This window comes from Hypoxylon fragiforme (genome assembly GCF_022984875.1).
Source record: "Hypoxylon fragiforme strain CBS 206.31 chromosome Unknown GGS25scaffold_3, whole genome shotgun sequence".
Classification (NCBI taxonomy): Eukaryota; Fungi; Ascomycota; class Sordariomycetes; order Xylariales; family Hypoxylaceae; genus Hypoxylon; species Hypoxylon fragiforme.
The window spans coordinates 100,731-117,786 of record NW_026054758.1 but is presented as its reverse complement, the minus strand read 5'-3'; the positions used below and the strand labels follow the sequence as shown (position 1 = coordinate 117,786).

The following is a 17,056-nucleotide window of genomic DNA, read 5'->3' as shown; positions in this document are numbered from 1 at the left end:
TCTTCGACCATCATCATTTTTTTTGTGGTTTTTTCCTGTCCATCTTCGACGATTCCTCCTTCACTTGGACGTCCATCTCTCATTTTCCTGGACTAGCCACATCACGATTTGCGACAGCGGACTTGAATCCAGAAAATAACAGAAGAAAAAAAGAGGTTGTCCTATGGTATCAACTATCGAACCATCAAATTCTTCCATTTTGAAACTCATCTTCAATCTGTAATAGGCTTGCAGTTTGTCACTTGTTACTTGCCATATAGAAAACCATTGAACTTCTCGAATTCCGCTCTCCGCCCGTCTGTACGTAACCGCGTGAGAAGCAAGATCAAATTCTTCCACAATTTCCGCCGCCGCCTCATGCGGTTGACCGATCCGCAGCTACGGTGTGACCAACCGTTCCAATGCCCTGGCAACCGCTGCCCCGTATCGCTTTCGCCGTCGCGACCTACCCCTTTGAGACTAAGGACGAGAACGAGCTCCCTCTAGAGATTGGCGATGATCTATATATCATAGAAGAGACGGTCGATGGCCAATGGCTAAGGGGATATCTTTTAGCCCCTCCTTCGCTTTTGGCCGGTTTGACTTCTGTTAAGGGTCAGCCCCTTGAAGCTCGCGTATTCTCGGGAATATTCCCACGTAGTTGCGTTGAGATTCGCGAGGTGTTAGGCGATGGAGATGGAAATTCAGATGATAGCAGCAACTATCAAGGCGATGAGGACGCGCCGCATATTGGGAGCGACTCTGGAAAGAGTGGGGTGGCCTCGTCGACCGTAAGAAAGTCATACGCTCGAGAGATAGAGAATGGGAACAGGCTGTCAAGACCAAACGGTGCCATGCTGGGCGGAGCAATTACGCGCGTGTCTGATTTTAGAGTCCGTGAACCAGGAGCGCCTAAGCCAGCGGCACCAGTTCCTATGCTCAGACTAGGCGACGAGACACCTACATCGACTATGGAACCCCTCATAGATGAGATCGCATCGTGCCTTCGAGAGTGGCATTCGACGAACTTCCACGAGCTACTACTCACCCGGCAGTATGCTAAGCTTGACAAGGTATCTCAATTAATCCAGACTCTAGACCTGTCAAGACGGCAATTTTTACATAATCTACTCACAACCCGGGAATACAATGCGCTGCGCGAGAAGACGGTCTGGGATCTAGTCAGGGGAAATAAACTATGCGGAGGGGAAGTCATAGTACGCGATCCCAACGAACGAGGCAGAGTCCTGACTGGCGATGATTCTGTCGTAGAAATCACAAAGCTTCAGTCAGTCATGAGCCTTCTGGACGAGCCCCCACAACCCCAGGTTGAACTGTCCGCCCTACACCACCTAATGGTTGATATTCGGAGTTTTGCTGGCTCCTCGAACGAACAGACGACTTTAGTGCTGTACCTCGTCAGTAAGTCGGTTGGAGGCACTTTGACAACCCTATCAGAGAGCTACATAATCGAGGTCCCCGCCGGTGGTACAATGGGCTATTTGACTAGAAATCCTCAGATGCGTACTCTGTTCACTGATCTAACCTCATCTGATATTGGGGACGGGCCATCTGCCGACTCGGAACTGTACCTCATTGTGAAGGTCCGCTCACCCCAGCATATTGTATTCGGCAAGCCAGTCTCAAGGTCAGGGTCATTCGGACAGCCAAACGCGCCGTTCTCGAAAGACAAACCTCTATCTTCTGGCGGTAATAAGTCTTCTAGGAGAAGCTTGATGTGGGGAAATACCCGGTCCGCATTTTCTCGAGGGGGAACCAAACTTGACGCTTTATCTGAGCAGCCGGAAGAAAGGCCACGAACGGAAGGCTTAGAAAGTAGAGACGGAACATATCCGCCAAGCACTGCAGGCTCAACGAGAGGACCGCGCCCGTCTATTGACGGACCACAGCCTTTGCATATGCTCGCGGAGAGAATGGTGGGTATCGGTGTTCTAAGCCTTAACCAGATCATGAAACAGGATGAAGAAACGGAACATGTACTTACTGTCTGGTCGCCGTCCGCGGGCTTCTCAACTGAGAAATACGACAGCGCTGAAGGATGGGATGGGATGGTTCGCGACCTCCTGGAAAGTAAATCCGGACACTACGAGAAGTCCAGAAGGGCCGAACGACTGCAGGTTCATCTGAAATCTTTCAACAGCCCGGATGCGGAACTCCTCGTCAAATCAACCCCCACATTGCTATCAGGCATTAGCAAGACTAACAAAATGGGGTTCTCCGGCGCACCAACGAAGCCTCGGTCTGATATTTATGTGACCCTCTCCGAAGCTCTCCTCACTCGCCAGAGCCTGCTTTCCCGGTTTGGAGCCAGTGCTACCAATATATCTAGTAGTGTGCACGGTGGAAACCTTATGGTCTCCTTGGAGGTTCGCCGCCAATCAGGGGAGCGAATTGAAGACTGCATATACCCATCTTCGAATTCAGAAGCGTTGACTACATGGCGTTCGTTCGCCGTGGAGCGCAACGAACGTTGGGACCAGACTCTTCGTCTTTCACTTCTACCTGCCGATGTTAGCAACGCTCACGTTGTGCTCACCGTCTCCGACCTTCCTGCTACACCATTTGCAATTGCATACATGCCGTTGTGGGATCAACACGCATTCCTAGGTGACGGTTCACATTCTCTGCTTCTGTATAAGCTTGACGAACACACACAAACAGCACAGGCTGGGGCTGCTGGTAAGGGCGGCTATCTTTCTCTCCCATGGAGTGCTCGTGGAGACTCGAGCGAAGTCACTGGACCACTTGCCACGCTTCGGGTCGAGACCTATTTATGTAGTACAAGGTTTTCTCAGGACCGCATAGTCCTTGGCTTGCTGAAATGGAAAGAAGGGCCCCGAGATGAGATACCGTCATTGTTGAAGCAGCTGATCTTTGTGCCTGAAATCGAGGTAGTCAAACTGTTAAACGACGTCTTGGATGCTCTCTTCGGTGTTCTCGTCGAATACCAGGGCAATGATGAGTACGAAGATCTTGTTTTCACAGCTCTCGTTCGAGTCCTAGGCATTGTCCACGATCGGCGATTCAATCTGGGCCCTTTGGTTGATCACTACGCCGAAACCCGATTTAACTACCCGTTTGCAACACCTTGTCTTGTGCGGTCCTTCACGCGACTACTGACGAAGCCGACCGAGTCAGATACTGCTCGGAAATTACGAGCGACCCTCAAAGTCGTACGCCACATCCTAAAGTTTATAACGCACGCAAGAGGACAGCAGAAGGTTAAGGAGGCTGGAATTGGCATTACGGGCAGTACTGCTAGCTTTACGCGACACCTGCAGAGTATTTTCAAGGCTCTTGATTCCATGATGCGAAGCACCGCACCGGTCTTGGTTGGAAGCCAGACATTGGCCGTGCAACATTTTCACACCTGGTTACCCGAACTCACTGGACTCCTGACAACCGAAGAAATTCTTCATATAGCCATCGACTTTATGGATTCATGTGCTCTTGTCAAAGGGAAGCTAGTATTGTACAAGCTGGTTTTAATTATTAACTACTCTAAACTAGATCTTTTCTCTGGTCCCGAGCAACGGGCTGCCCTCAGTGCTAACACTGTTAGATGGATTGCGCCACATTGGGGTCGGACGGACGAGATTACGGACCAGTGGAGGGATCAAGTTCGCCTTTGCTGTTCAGTATTAGCTAGTCAAGTTGATCGTCTAAACTCTGAGATCCCTGACTACATACCAAAGATCATAGGATCATACTTGTCTATTCAGGCTACGGAGTTGAAGCCTAAGAGCAAATTCTCTCTTCTCTTTCCTACAACATACCCCTTCCCAAGCAAGCCGATAACTGGCGAGGCTGTACTGTTTGATGAAGCCCTGATCGAACTATCAGCTATCCTATCCGCCGTTTCGAACTCGCCGAACGGAATGCAGCTTGAACTAGCTGTGGAGGATCTCACCACTCTATTAAAGAACACGCTTCACGTACACATGAGTATTCTCGAGGGCGAAGCTTTCCCGTCAAGTTGGCTCAGCGTTTACATATATCATCATAAATCTACTATGAGGACACTGCAGTATCTCGCAAGCATTCTCCTAGAGTCCTTTCTACCAGATCCAGATGAGGCTGAAGACTTTGACACGGAGCTATGGCGAATGTTCTTTAGTACACTCCTTAGACTCGTTGGCAGTGAACACTTGGCGCTAGAGACGTTCTCTGAACAGAAGCGAAGAGCAGTTTGGAAGATTGCTGGTGATGTGAGAGAACATGGCGCCGATTTGCTGAGAAGGACTTGGGAAGCCATAGGATGGGAGACGAGTCCCGATGAAAGAACGCGGTATGGCTTGACAAAAATGGGAGGCTATCAAGTCCAATACGTGCCAACTCTTGTGGGCCCGATCGTTGAGCTTTGCTTGAGCGTGCACGAAGGTCTAAGAAGAATGGCCGTGGAAGTCCTGCAAACTATGATTGTTAGTGAGTGGACGCTGAGCGAGGACCTATCCGTCATCCAAACCGAGATGATTGATTGCCTCGACGGGTTCTTCAAGGACAAGATCATGACCGAGAGTATTCTACAGAAGCTATTCGTTAATGAGCTACTCGAAAGATTCCACCCCTTATCGCACGTCGATGGCGACCCTTTATACGCCGCAATAAGAACTCTAATCGAGACCATTGCAGAGTTTTTAGATCTTCTCGTCGCCGTCCACAGCGGCGATACCACAAGCGAGGCTTCGCATTTGATCAACCGTCTGCAGCTCATGGAATTCCTCAGAGATATGCAGAAGGAAGAGATATTTATTCGATATGTCCACCAGTTAGCTGGGTTGCAATTCGATGCTAGAAATCACACCGAGGCCGGCCTTGCTCTCCGCCTTCATGCTGAGTTGTATGATTGGGATCCTACAAAGCTCACACCCGCCCTACAAGATCCAGAATTTGCAGAGCAGTCGCATTTCGAGCGCAAGGAGCGTATCTATTTCGACATGATCAAGCACTTCGAGGATGGAGAGGCTTGGAGTAGCGCCCTTGCCGCGTATAAAGAGCTTCAAGTTCAGTATGAGAACAACGTCTTTGACTTTTCCAAGCTTGCAAGGACAGAAAGGGCCATTGCGACCATATACGAAAAGCTGGCAAAGAGCGATAAGCTGGTTCCCAAGTATTTCAAGGTGGTTTATAAGGGCCTTGGTTTCCCCCTAAACCTGCGTGACAAGGCCTTTGTATATGAAGGTTCGCCCACTGAACGCACGTCAGCCTTCACAGACCGCATGCAGGAACAGTACCCAGCTGCACAGATACTCGCGTCTAGCGACGTCGACAGCGAAGTTGAAGGGCAATTTCTAGTCATATCAGCCCTCAGCCCACATCGTGATCTGACCCACCAAGTATTCCAGCGATCCAGAGTCCCGCAGCCTATACGCGATTACCTTCTTTCAGCCCATGCTCAAATGTTTTCTGTATCCTCGAAGCGCAGTACCAGCGGCCCTGTCGACACCCACTATGCCGAAAAGACTGTCTACACCACAGCGGAGCCTTTCCCAACCATATTGCGACGTGGTGAAATTGTGGATGTGCATACTGTGCGACTTAGCGCAAAGGAGACCGCGCTTGAGCGAATTGTCCGAAAAACGCAGGAAATGACAGCAGTTGAGCGGAGACTAGCAGAGGATGATGATGAGGAGATTGCACAACTGATGGTAGACGCTATTAGCATATCAGTCAATCCCGTATCGGAGAGTAGCGTTGCTTGTTATCACCAACTCCTTCCTACCCCCCAAGCCGATGACGATGAACCAGAGCTGGACCAGCAGGATAATGCAATTAAGATGGCGCTTGTTGACCACGCGATTATGATCAAGAGATGCTTGACTAGCTTCGCTCGCAGTTCGAACCCCGTCCTCATAAAGGGATATGAGGACTCTTATAGAAGTGAGTAGTTTCAGTCAACCTCCCTTGAACTTGACTAACGTGATGCAGACTTCTTGACCACGTTCGCTCCAGAGATCGCAATATTTGCCCCTGCTCAACAGCCTCGTGATAATGGTTCTTCTGCACCGTCGCCAACTTGGCAGCGGCAGTCTCCCATTACCGAGAACCCATCCTCAGAAGCCAAGGCCATGACACAGATGGCAATTTCAAATGGCGTTGTCGAAGAGGCATCAGCCATTCAGCCAATCTCAATAAGACAACGTGGGACACGGCTAAGCTTCTTAGGTGGCAAGAAGAAGGAATACCAACAACAACCGAATGGAGACGCTTCGAGCTTGAAGCAGACAAAGGGAGACAGCGATTCGAACAGTCAGACAAGCAAGGGCAAAGATAACTCAACTCGTAGGAGCATATTCCGATCTCCATCAAACGACACAAATGTCGGCTCAAATCCGTACAGTCAGACATACCCGAACGGTATTGTAGATCCAACTATACCCGAATGGTCAGTGGACCGGTCACGCAAGAGCAAAGAGATAGTAGATGTCTTCGAGAGTGATTTCGACAGGCCTAACGACGGCGGGATAGGGTTTAATTCGGTTAGGAAACGGCTGAGCATGTTAAAGCTGGGAAAGAAGCCCAGTAAACCGAACGGCTTCTTTATGGGAGGAGTCAATGAGGAATAATACTAGCTTACGGTACCGGGTTACATAACGCACACCATTGCCTCGAAGATACCAAATTTGATGGAGCAGGATAATGAGGGGGGTTGATGAAAAAGACGGCGTTCTGGACTATGATTTTGAAAGGGGGGGTGGAGGGCGAAGTGGCGCCAAATCCAATTGCTGTATCAATGCCATTTACCTACCTACGAAGGTGGGATTTCTAGCTCATTTTTTTTTGTTGTTGCTACTTCTTTCGATCAGGATTGTTGATGAAAACCAATTTCTCTTCTCGTTTCTACAGAGAGTTTGTATACCTATACCATTCCAGCACCGAAAAAAACACATTCCGCAGTCAAAGACATATATGTATTTACAAATAGTCGAAAATCACGACTTATCCATCTCGCTACAAGCTCTCTTATTTCATCATTTCTGGAAATCAAGCTATGTATGTGTAAATAATAATTCCTAATTTAGCACCTGCCTAGATAGGTAGCTCAGCAGCAGTGGCATACTTGTCGCTCCGTGATCTTCAGAATACGGAGAACTAATTCAACCAATCAAGATCACCAGGGTCAGTGATCTGCATCTACACATGCATTGTGCAGTATAATACCTACATTACTTGCCTACTTAGGTATTTAGCATGTGGGTTAGGCCTAACCCATCGGAAAACTGTGAGACTGTCTCTTTATACGCGGATAAATAGGGGTGCCAGTGAGAAATTATTCAAAGGCATTACCAAGCTAGGGAAATGTATAGTTATGGCCAGTCATTTAAGACAGTTTTATCCCTTTATAATATACTATCCAGGGCTATTAGATACCTAGTTGATGCGAAGTTCCTTTGCTTCCTGATACATCCACGCTCAGTAGGTATACAGCATAAGCTGCTAAGTGAAGCCTCTAAGCCCAGCATCTCCTCCCACGCTAAATCGGACCATGTTCTGAAAGCTTGTTGTTCCTGTAGATCCGAAGCAGATCACTCGGTCAATCCCCGGTTCGGTCATTAGGACATGTGGTATCGTACATGGTAATTTATCTAATTCAATTTAGCCCCTTACTGTCAATTGGAGGCCATGATTAATCCAGTAAAGATTGCGACTGTGACTTTGCGACCGAGTACGAAAACACACTTACATATTATTCCGCACGGAAGGATCCTAGACGGCAACGAACTAGTTGGCGGAAGTTTGAATACCTAGGCCGTCGATCCTAAGTCAATCCAGCGAATGATTGTTTAAAATAGACATCTCCCGTCTTGGCGAGGTTCAGCATAGTAGGGATAATAGTCCCTCGTCGAGCAAGCAAGCAAGGCCAGCAGAACTTCAAGAAGCCACGCAGATGGCTAAAGTCGCCCTCTTAGTCACTCCGATCTTCCCGTTGACTTTTTTCTATTTCACTCTTCTGTTCTTTAATCGTGTGTCACCTTCCCCCCTGATGATGCATTTCTTTAATTGAAACCAACCTGTCATATCTACCCGGTCAGGTTCATATCATATATTGCTTACGTCTCACTTCTATATCGAATTCTGAGTGCGCAGTCGCAAACCACGATTCAGAGAGCTCCGGTAAAAAGAGTTCCCAAGCAGCCCAGACCAATATGATTAGCAGAGCCTTTATAGTGTGGAGATAGTAACGTTAACGACGATGAGGATGGTATCGAACCGGGTCTTGCCCCTTGCCGCCCGCTATGTATTTGTGTTGCTAGCCGCCCTCTTGGTTTACTACGTCATTCGGGATCCTTTATATATAGCTGTGGGCAATATATCATTTCCATGGAAGGAAAGCCTCTATCCAACCCAACCAGAGACAAACCAGGACGGCCTTGCAGCTATCGGTGGTGAAGGCGCTGATGGTAAAGTGCCAATAGAAGAGCCTGCTGCTGGCACCGCTCAGGATACCCGCGACAAGGAATTGCAAGCACCGATTGACGGCGAGAATCATGATGTCGCGTACGTGAAGAAGTACAAACCAGAACCAGTTCCCCTAACACCAATTGGGGACCATTTTCCATGGATAACTTATTCGGGATCTCCGCCGCGAGTTCTCGATAACAACTTACCTCCTAACCCCCACGTTGATGAAGTGACGCCGCTTCTCATCGGGTTCACGACCAATTGGCCGTTACTACTACAATGCGTAAGTAGCTACATTGCGGCGGGTTGGCCGCCGGGGGACATTCACGTGGTGGAAAACACAGGCACTTTCTCCGCAAACCGGAAGCAACAATTAGAACTACAAAACCCCTTTTTCCTCAACCACACGGCGCTTGAGCTCCTAGGAGTCAAGGTGCTAGCGACACCAACGCTCCTCAGCTTCGCGCAGCTGCAGAACTTCTTCCTGCACACCGCCGTCGAGCGCGACTGGCCCTTCTTCTGGTGGAGCCACATGGACGTGCTGGTGTTCAGCGACGAGGAGGTGAAGAAGAACGACCGCGACCACGACTGGGACCACGACCCCTACGCGACCATCTACGAGCGCGCCGTCGGCCTGCTCCGCTACCTTAACAGGCCGGACATGCCGCCATGGGCCACCCACTTCTTCGACTACGACCACCTCGCCCTCGTCAACCGCAACGCCTACATCGACGCCGGCGCCTGGGACACCCACATCCCCTACGCCGCCGCCGACTGCGACATGTACCTACGCCTGCACTGGGCCGGCTACTGGCAGCCGCAGAGTGAGGCCGGCCTAATCTTCGACGTCGCGACCGCCCTCGACGATATTTCCGCGCTGTTCCGCGTGCCCGGCGCGCACGCGACGTTTAAGGGGGACCCGGTGTTCGCCGAGCTCGGCAATAGCGCTGTGGCGGAACAACAGAAAAACAAGAATAACAAAGATCCCGCGGGCTCGGAACGCGCGCACAGGGACGCGGAGCTCAAGCGCGAGCAGGACATGTGGCCGTGGGTCGACAAGGAAGGCGAGACGTTCGCGCACCTGATCGAGGTCGCGGGGCGCATGCAGGAGGTCAAGTGGGCGGGCCAGAAACGACAACAACAACAACAACAACAAAAGGGTGTGCAGCGCCAGGCGTGGCAGGGCCGCCAGAGAGGCGGGCACGACGATCCGTTCTACCGCGACGCGGACGGGTTCAGATCCGGCGTGGAGACGCTGACGGATGCGGGGAGACGCATCTTCGCGGACAAGTGGGGACACCGCGGGTGCGATCTACTGACGCTGGGCGTTGAGGCGAAGGATGCGTGGAGGCTGGAGCGCGATTGGGATGTTGCGGCTGAGGGGCTGGGTGCGGAGGGGGGCAGCTGGGGGAAGGATTGGATGACGGGGGCGAATGAGTGATGTGTATATTTGTGAATGAATTATGAGCTTGGGATGGTGTAGCTACTACCTAAGTATCGTGTTTCAACCTTAGGGCGGCGTTTGGTATTTTCATCTACCTAGGTAGGTATGGGCATGTATTGTATATCGAGGCGTTACTGGACGCTGGGTGAGATATAAGTTTCGCCTGGCGTTGTTTATGGCGTATATGAAAAAGGAGACTAATAATAGATCTCAATTGCAGACCACATGGGGAGTGAGTTTTCTTCGCATGGCCATGTGTGGCATTTTGGAGATGCGGCCGGGCTCGACGATGCATCCTACACACCGACTTTCCAAAGGGCCGACTGGATTGCGAATTTCGCTGCACTGCGACAAAGCCACTGCAACAAGGTTTGCATTATTGTTAGGAACTTTTCAATCTGTGTATATAATGTCATTAATGCGTCCGATTTTTATTATATTATCAAATTTGAGGGGTTGGACTTATACTTAATGCTCGATTATCGATCTCGCTAGCCCTGGAGAACCCCTATTCTTTTCTACCTATAGTGATTCATTCATACACCACACATTGGAGTCCATCGAAACTCTACCAAAACAAATATTTCCATCAGCTTTCGTTCGATCCATGTTTATTCAAGGCGTGTCACGGCTTGCGTATTTCGGCCCTTCCCATAAAGAGAGACTTGGCTGTCGGTAACCCGACTTGATGCGCCTCATTGCCTTTGCCGAAATGCAGACATAAGATATCCTCGAGGGGTATTATCTGACATCAACCATCATATCCAACAATTATGGACTTGGGACGTGGCTATTTATCATAGTTACGAATACAGCAGTCTGCTTTCAAAGTCAGTCCTATGTAGGCAAGCAGATTTGAGTCGTTACTTATTTCATACCTTGCTAGTAAACTCCAGCTTCTATTCTCCTTCAAAAATGGTTTCACACAAGTTTAACGTACCGAAGTTTATCACCATCTCATCGGGAAGCTCATATAGTAAAGTATCTGCCCGCCAAAGATAGCAGGGCTCCGGATACATAACGAAACGAAATTCGGAGCTCGAATCTGGGTTCTATGAGTTTCAGAATAGCCGGCACGCTCATCATCGATGGAAGCCGTAGTATAAGGCCAGTCTCACAAAGAAGGTCATTAACTAGGTACCTATCTACCGATCCGTAGGTTGAGGTCATAACACGACTTGGTCTTGACTAAGAGGAGGCAAAACATGAATTCGAAGGAGAGTCTAGAATCTCGATGCAGCACCACAAGAAGGGGAAAGTGATCTCGTCAATCGAAGAGAATGGTGCAATCACATCCTCACCAGAGAGGTAGCCAATGGTCACAGTCAGTGGTTGCAACTGTACTGGATAAACAGATGCTCGCTTTCGCCACTTGCGTACGCATACAAATATCCAAATCAGGTTGAAGGTGCAAAGGCAGATACCCCCTAAGTGTCTATCTCTACCTTAGGCACCCAGCTAGTAGGTATGATCCGATCCTCCCAAGAGGTTTTCTGGTCTAGGATCTCCCCACCTCAACGTCGCTAAGATGTAACACTGGCTCTGCGATTGAAGACCCAGAAGAAACATATTCTACCTGAGTATGGTTCGGTTACGAAATAGGGGCAAACAAGCGACCGGTTTCAATGTAAATGCCCGACGCCGTTTCCGAGAGAGAAAAGCTCCGACGAGGGGGGCAAAGCTGGAACCGAGGTTCAGTAACGTGGAATAGCATGTTGGTGAAGTGGACGGGTCTAATGCCATGGCTAAGCGAATCGGAAAATATAATTACTACAGCCCGCTGAATTGTGTCATCATTCGAAGGGAGCATATCAGGTACGTCTCTCTATCATCAGATATTTCTGTTAATGCTAGGTAGTGGCATGCTTAATCAGTCATGAATGAATAACGGACGAGAATCGGCCTTATACCTAGGTAATAGGACTCCTGGATTATGAGGCATACACCTACCTGAGTAGGACAAGATCCGACATTTCTTGAAGATAGGGGTTATGCCAACTGCTGCATTCTATGTATACCTAGTAGGAGGCTATCGTCTTGCCCCTTACTAGTCCCAATGGAGCATAGTCTGGTATGATCCCGAAGTTAGCCACTTGAGGCTATCATCATCAGATCTTACTGAGTGCCGACGGCTTGACTAACTCTGAGGTGGCGATAAAGAGATAGGCCAATAGCCCAATAGGCCGAACAAATAAGAAAGATACCTTAGGCAGGGTATTCATACGATCATGATATCCCAATCGTCGCCGTGCAGCTGGCGATAGTAGGCACTAGTCCATGACGCACCCAAACACCAAGATGTGCTTTTGGCGATGATGACGACTGCTCGCGCAATTGGGTCTTGGTCAATCGTGAGATGGTCTTGGCTGTCCAGCCATACAGTACGTACGCCGAGAGATGAACAGTCGAGATAACAGATGATTCGATGAAGAGTTCTAGCCTCAAGAAAAGAAGCTCTTTCCTCATTTCAGCTTCCACATTTGGATTAATGGGTATATGGAGTTGAAGGTGTTGAGTATGATCGTTTCGTTTTCGTTTTGTTTACTACCTACTCTACCTAGTGGAGGACACAGTCTGTAAGCGTATCCCTCTAGGCATCCATACTATAGGGGTGCTTACTATGACCTGTCCATTTCACGACGAAGTCAGGTGTCAGCAAGTGTAGTGTATCTAGGTAAGTTTGAATGGGAGGCCTTTGATTGTAGTAAAGTATAGTGATCACGGTTCACTCCGCTGGTAAAGAAGAGTAGAAATGTTCAAGGTTGGTAGTCCGTTCGGCATGTGAATGCGGGTTTGAGGGTGATGATTAAAATAATCAGGACCCTTAATTCTGGATATTTTTTGAGCGGCAGCGTGATGTCATTGGACGCGACCTGAGAGATGGTGATGCACCGCAAAGAAAGCCCCCCCTTAAAAAACCTAGGTAGGTCACCCTTACCTCCTCGGAGTCGTGACCATGGACATGGCACCAATTATGTTTCCGCATCGGCTTTCCACATCGGATGATGTTGAAAACCCGAATCTGGTTGACGGTAGGACCCCTAACCAACTGGAACATAGGTACCTACCTAACCTTACCTAGTAAGAATATAAGGCGGATCTGAGTAAAAGATTGGATATACTATAATACATTTGTTAAAACAAGGATTAAGATCAGATCGCTCTACTTCAGCTGATCGCTGTCGACGGTGATCGCCAATACCCCAGAACCGGCATGCTCAACGTCAGTGCGTTTCATGGATGGATTTGTTCGAGAAGCTGTATTATTTCGCTAACGTCTAAGACAGTCTTAACACTAAAAGCATCGGAATAATAATCAACTTACTATTATCCGTTAGGTAACACTTAGGTAGGCAGGTAATGGATCTTAGCTACCTCTCGTGGCGTAGCTTGTCTCTCGTAGTAGCGTCTGCCAAGCTTCTAACAGCACAACATCCACAAGAATTACCACCCCTTATCATGATTTCTCTATCGCGTAAGTAGCAATGCTGTATCTCCCCCAGCTGAATCAAGCCTTGAATGAAGCCTTGAACTATTTCCTGTAACATCGTCTAACACAAAGTTTCCTTTTCAGGTTCTTATCCGAAAAAACTCCTGAAGAGATCGAGATACGCCACAGTTAGGTAGCTATTGAACGAACCACATCAATTCCTGAAAATGGTCAAGATAACAAATGTTGAGGTTATGCGACCGAGCTCGGAAACACGCGATATAAATATGTAGTAAGTAAAAACTTGTATAGGAGGGATACTTCTTAGTATACAATGTCGCGACATGGGTGTCCCATTCTCAGGAGACCAATGAGAATGGCACTCGTAACACCACCCAAGATAAAACCCAATGTTACCTGCCCAAGTTGTCTCTCAGCCTCAATGGTGGGCTCGGCGGTGGGTTGGTATAGATGGGGCGTGTCCTACCAACCTGTTACTTAACACTTGTCCATGAACGGATGGAAATGACTGAAATATCAGGAAAGTCGCACGTTATCAATACTTCCTAAACCGTACAAGGAGACAAATTCATAGGTGAAGTGGCTGTAGTCTCATCCCGCAATGGCCCAAGGGTAAAGAGTAATCATCTGATAAATGTAGGTAGACACAAGTTGCAGATAGAAGTTATAGGCACATGTCACTACATCGTACTAAGTTGCCCAGATTTTCTACATCGAACTGTAATTTAGCTAGGTAGGCAATATATTCAACTTGACAAACATAAAAAAATGGATTTCATCAAGAACCTATACCCTGGGTACGCACATATTGGGCCCCTCTGAAATCAAAAAGCTAACAGTGCGGTTACCTGGTAAGTTTTAGAAGGCAAATTTTGACGATTGTTGTAGTTGTTGTAGTAAGTTCTGCTTTGTTCCTACAGTACATCTAGATGACTTGATCTATACTAGAGATCGGATATCATAACATCTGCTAGGGCTAGACATGTTAATTGTCCCAGTAAACCACCACGTAGGTCCACGCCCGGTTCTTTACAATGCCCCGATGCGGCCTGCAGATATGCACAGTTATGTTGTGTTGCAGTCAACGGTTCCTGAATGCAGTAGTTTCGATCTCCGCAAAGTTTGTATTTACCACTTGCAAGTTTACTCTTATGCTTCAGAGCTATAGCATGGCATCCATACTGTGATCTCACACCATTTGCTTGTACGCTACCAGATCTGATTTGAACAAATTGGGGGGCAACCATAAACAGGGATAGGCCTGGGGCATTTCCATATCTAGAAGCCCGTAAAGCAAACAAGATACAGTATACTGTCAGAAAGATTGGTAGACTCCATCATCACTGAAACTGTGGGGATGCATACTACGTCCATCATGACTCGGAGATTCTGCCATGTAGGACTAGGCCGTCAGTGACCTGTGTCGATAACGAGGGAGGCATCGTTCGATGGGTTCCGGAACAGTGACTGTGGACGGAGAGCCGCTATTAGCTCGCACATAGAAGACTCCGAGTCCCTTGCCCCTTGCGCCTACTTACGCCGAGCACTTATATATATTGCATGCTGCGCCCTGTTGCTTCTCTCAACTTCTGGAATCATCTGCGCCAAACCATCCTTTAGGACGAGAAAACCAACCCAAGAGATCATACCAAGCCATTCTTGACCTCTTTTCATCATGGCAAAGAATTACTCCGAAAAGGGACAGGTGGGTGCCTTACAACAAGAGAGCATGACACCTTCGCCGATCACTTCGACGGGCCCGTCGACGGGGACTACCACGCCGTCGATACACTCCGACAAGGGCGGCAATGAAAAGCAAATCGAAGCAGTCACCGAGCGTGCCGTTCTACCTGAACAGCTTGGCAGTGAGCTGAGTCGACAAGTGCGCCGTAAGTGACCACCCCTTATTAGCCTGTGTGACCTGAAGCTGAACTGTCTTAGACAAATACGCCTCATCGTATAGAAAAATCTTTGCCGCCATCTTTACCGTCAACTGTGCTGTATTCGTGGCCTTGATGGTTAAATCCAATGGCAATCCCAACTCGAGAGATGTGGGTAGTGCGGCGTCTGCAAACCTCATGGGCAGCATCCTGTTCCGACAAGAAGAGTTCGTGAACCTCTGGTACGAGATATTCACCTGTGTCCCCCACTCCTGGCCTCTTTACATCCGAAAGCGCCTGGCCAAGGTCTTTCACTATGGTGGGTGTCACAGTGGCGCAGGAACAGCCGCCGTGGTATGGTACCTGCTTTACACGGTACTGGCGACCAAAGAATGGATCGAGGAGCCATTGACAGATGTGCTGGTCAACATGATTACCAGTTGGGTCTTGGTCTCTATGTTCCTTATCATCTTGACATCAGCCCACCCCAACCTACGCCGAAGATTCCACGACTACTTTGAGGCTTTCCACCGCTTTGCTGGCTGGACCGCTTTAAGCACCTTCTGGGTCCATAACATCTTCTCTGCCAGAGTTACTGCCAGACAGCTAGACATGTCCCTTGGCGCTGTTCTCGTCAGCTCACCGAACTTCTGGTTCATTTGCGTCTCGACTTCATGCACCATCGCCTCGTGGTCTCGTCTGCGCCACCGCACTGTGTACCCTGAGAAGCTGAGCAACCACGCCACGCGCTTACACTTCAAGTACCGCGGCATGGCCCCTTTCTACGGGCTGAAGATTAGTGATAAGCCACTGACCGAGTGGCATGCGTTTGCCACTATTCCCGACACAGACCCCGAGTCTGGAAAGATCGTTGGCTTCAGTGTCGTCGTTAGCAACGCCGGCGACTGGACCAAGGAGCAGATCGCGAAGTCTCACGAGCGAAAGCTGTGGGTGCGTGGTGCCCCCCTGCACGGTCTTCTATACACCTCCAAACTGTTCCGACGTATCGTGGTGGTTGCGACCGGATCCGGTATTGGGCCTTGCCTTTCACTGCTCTTTGCCGGCATCACCCCCCGCCGTGTATTCTGGAGTACCCGAGAGCCTCTCGGGACATACGGCCCCCAGGTCGTAGCAGAGGTCAAGCGAGCGGACCCGAACGCCGTAATCTGGAACACCCACGAGAGAGGGTACCCCGACATTGTTCGCGAGGTGTACCAACTCGTCCACGAATCCAACGCCGAAGCCGTATTCATCATCTCCAACCCTAAGGTGACGGAGAAGGTCGTATACGGCATGACCACACGCGGAGTCCCCGCGTACGGTGCCATTTTTGACTCATGAGAGACGATACCAAGGCGTTGAAACCGGTGGCGAACTGTTAATACTGCCAAGTCTCTCGATCGAGCTTGGCTACATAGGTGTACAGATGTATAAATGGGGTGGTTCTGGGATTCAGTGAAGCATCGACGTGCAGTTCACCGTAGGGTTCTTACTTGAGAAGTGGCAAATAGTCGACAAGATGGAAATGAAAATCTGTCAGTCGGATAGCACAGGGCTAAGGGCTATTCTTATCTTCTTTTTTCACTTCACGACATTCCTTTCCCTCATACATACATATACTCTTATGTAGGTATCTATCATGTTCCCCCCCACCCCCTTCTTTTATTTATTTTTCAAAACTCCCGCAGGACAATGGCAGCCAGGACTTCAGGAGGAAAACTTGTACATATGAAATAACGCTTAGAGATACTCGACTGCTACTTCTCAAGTTGGACATAGATACCAACTTGGTATCAAAAGCTTAGACTACCTACCTACCTAGACATATTAAATACCATCATGTAACAATCCGCTTCCAGGAATTAGATATTCATCGTA

The 17,056-nt window shown here is 48.9% G+C and overlaps 3 protein-coding genes across 3 annotated transcripts; all 3 read left to right on the top strand.

Annotated features, from left to right (window-relative positions):
- Nucleotides 1–401: 401 nt before the first annotated feature.
- On the top strand, nucleotides 402–6,566 carry GGS25DRAFT_518953 (uncharacterized protein; the record flags this gene model as incomplete). Its single annotated transcript, XM_049263623.1, has 2 exons — nucleotides 402–5,880; nucleotides 5,929–6,566. 2 exons carry the CDS (start codon nucleotides 402–404, stop codon nucleotides 6,564–6,566), a joined length of 6,117 nt encoding a protein of 2,038 aa, XP_049118427.1.
- Nucleotides 6,567–7,876: 1,310 nt separating this feature from the next.
- Nucleotides 7,877–9,933, top strand: GGS25DRAFT_157359 (uncharacterized protein). The gene has a single exon (XM_049256466.1). The coding sequence runs from the start codon at nucleotides 8,195–8,197 to the stop codon at nucleotides 9,842–9,844; it is 1,650 nt and encodes a 549-aa protein (XP_049118426.1). The 5' UTR covers nucleotides 7,877–8,194; the 3' UTR covers nucleotides 9,845–9,933.
- A 5,094-nt stretch (nucleotides 9,934–15,027) lies between these two features.
- On the top strand, nucleotides 15,028–16,519 carry GGS25DRAFT_513194 (uncharacterized protein; the record flags this gene model as incomplete). Its single annotated transcript, XM_049262858.1, has 2 exons — nucleotides 15,028–15,187; nucleotides 15,240–16,519. The coding sequence occupies 2 exons, from the start codon at nucleotides 15,028–15,030 to the stop codon at nucleotides 16,517–16,519; spliced, it is 1,440 nt and encodes a 479-aa protein (XP_049118425.1).
- Nucleotides 16,520–17,056: the final 537 nt, after the last annotated feature.